Raw genomic sequence first — 2,500 nt, forward strand, 5'->3', positions numbered from 1 at the left:
TGGACTTTTTTTTTTTATATAAAGAACAAGTGGAACAACAGCAGAGGGTGGGAGTGACTGGGAAAGAGTTGGAATTCGATGATGGAGGAAGAGGAAAATGTCTTCTTTTGGGTAGTGGTCACGTGAAGAGGGAAGGATGATTTGGGTCTAAGGTGTATGAAGTAAAAAAATAAAATAAAATCGTTTTTTTTTTTGGATAAAGAAGAGGTGAAACAGCTATGATGGATTAAGTGTAAGATGTAGGACGAGAAAAATGGCGAGAGAAATGTTACCCAATCGCTGATCCAGAGACGAGGCGACAGCGATTGTATTCTACACATAAATTCCTTATAAAACAAAGGGATATAAGCCATAAAATGAAACGGCAAAGACTCTCTGGCAAAGACAGGAAACCTCTCAAGCATTTGGCCGAAGAGAGAGCGAAAGCACCCGCGACCCAGAGGACGCCGCCCCCCTGCGCCGCCCACGTTCTGCCTGCGGGCGGCGCGGGGAGGGCGCCTGCTGGCCACTCACTTGGTGACGGAGGCGTCGGACTGCGAGGAGCGCCCCTGGAGGTCGCCGTGGAGCGTCCGGATCTTCTGGAGGCGCAGGCGGACGTAGCGAGCCTCCGTGAACTGCCTGAGGGCCTCCGAGGGGCCGGCGGATCCCGGGCGGCCGTTCACGAGGGACGTGTGGACCTGCGGAGGCGAGGAGGAGGAGGAGTTAAGGGGCTCCGCGCGCGACTCGACGGAGGAGGAGGAGGAGGAGGAGGAGGAGGAGGAGGAGGAGGAGGAGAGGAGGAGAGGAGGAGGAGAGGAGAGGAGAGGACAAGAAGAAGAAGAAGAAAAAAAAGGAAAATAAAATAGAAAGCATAATAATAAGAAAGAGATGCAAAAAACATAATCATAACAAGAATAAGAACAATACAAATAACAAACAAAGACCAAGAAAAGGGGACAACCTCCGGCACGCTCACCTCGCCGCCCTCGAGGGGGTTCAGCCTGGAGAAGTAAGAAGTGCAGATGACCTGCGTGTCGGTGGCGTAGGAGGGCCGCCCGCGGGTGGCCTGCACGCCGTAGGCCGCCAGGCAATCGGCGTCGGAGAGGGCGTAGTACTGCCACGGCTCGAAGCGGCGCCCGTCCAGAGAGCGCTCCAGGACCCAGTTGCCGGGGCGCGGGGACACGGCGCTCTTGACGATCACGTAGGCCACCTGGTACACCTGGGGGAGAGGAGGGAGACGAGGGGTGAGTGGCGGAGGGAGAGGAGGGCGTGAGTGGCGGAGGGAGAGGAGGGCGTGAGTGGCGGAGGGAGAGGAGGGCGTGAGTGGCGGAGGGAGAGGAGGGGTGAGTGAGGCAGATGATTTTGGGGTGAGTGGGGGAGGGGTGAGTGAGGCAGATGAGGAGGGGAGTGAGGCAGATGATGGTGGGGGAGAGAGAGGAGGGTGAGGTGAGGAGAGGAGAATGGTTCGAATGAATGAGGGGGAAATATAATGGGTGGGGTGAGTGCGAGGAGAGATAAGGGGGAGAGAATTGTAGGGGTGAGTGATGGAGAGGAGGGTGGGGGTGAGTGGGGGGGAGGAGTGAGAGAGAGAGGAAGTAAGAGGGAGATAGAGAGGATGGATGATGGGAATTAGTAGTGGAGAAAGAGGGAATGGTGGGGAGGCAAGTGATGGAGAAAGAGATAATTACATTCTAATCTCATTCACATTGCAAGTGTTTTTCCTTCTATCTTCTGTACACGAAAGAAAGTGAATGACGAAACGAGAGAAGAGAAAAATACATTAACGAACCAGGAGAGAAGAAAATATCACTACTAAATAAAAGAAGAGATAAAAATCCAACCGATAAACGACCACCAAAGACCAAAGCCAACAAGGGCGGTTCTCCCCCGAATGACAGACGAAACCTCCTCCCTCATTCCCCGTAAAGATCGAGTCCTCCCTCTGAAGACAATACTTACGGAGGGGGGGGGGGGGGAATAAGCGAGCGCCCGATGCAGCCACGCAACGAAACGGGCGTCGGGGCACTCCCAACCCTCCCGAATGGCAGCCTCTCAGCCCCAAAAGAGGGAGTGAGGGCGCAACAGAGCCACGAGGCAGCCTCTCAGCCCCAAAAGAGGGAGTGAGGGCGCAACAGAGCCACGAGGCAGCCTCTCAGCCCCAAAAGAGGGAGTGAGGGCGCAACAGAGCCACGATAAGGCTCTCTCGCCCCAAAAAGAGAGCAGGCGCAACAGAGCCACGAGGCAGCCTCTCAGCCCCAAAAGAGGGAGTGAGGGCGCAACAGAGCCACGAGGCAGCCTCTCAGCCCCAAAAGAGGGAGTGAGGGCGCAACAGAGCCACGAGGCAGCCTCTCAGCCCCAAAAGAGGGAGTGAGGGCGCATAAGAGGGAGTGAGGGCGCAAAAGAGGGAGTGAGGGCGCAACAGAGGGAGTGAGGGCGCAACAGAGGGAGTGAGGGCGCAACAGAGGGAGTGAGGGCGCAAAAGAGGGAGTGAGGGCGCAACAGAGGGAGTGAGGGCGCAACA

The 2,500-nt window shown here is 56.1% G+C and overlaps 1 protein-coding gene across 1 annotated transcript in view; it reads right to left on the reverse strand.

The window, feature by feature from the left end:
* The window catches only part of LOC138860909 (laminin subunit alpha-1-like), a 70,082-nt gene that overhangs the window by 920 nt on the left and 66,662 nt on the right, over positions 1 to 2,500 (reverse strand). The window contains exons 5-6 of the mRNA XM_070119455.1: positions 956 to 1,198; positions 514 to 677 (exon numbers count right to left, since the gene is read on the reverse strand). Coding sequence (XP_069975556.1) covers positions 514 to 677; positions 956 to 1,198 — 407 coding nt within the window. The remainder of the gene's footprint in view (positions 1 to 513; positions 678 to 955; positions 1,199 to 2,500) is intronic.

The sequence above is a fragment of the Penaeus vannamei genome, unplaced genomic scaffold (genome assembly GCF_042767895.1).
Source record: "Penaeus vannamei isolate JL-2024 unplaced genomic scaffold, ASM4276789v1 unanchor247, whole genome shotgun sequence".
Taxonomy (NCBI): Eukaryota; Metazoa; Arthropoda; class Malacostraca; order Decapoda; family Penaeidae; genus Penaeus; species Penaeus vannamei.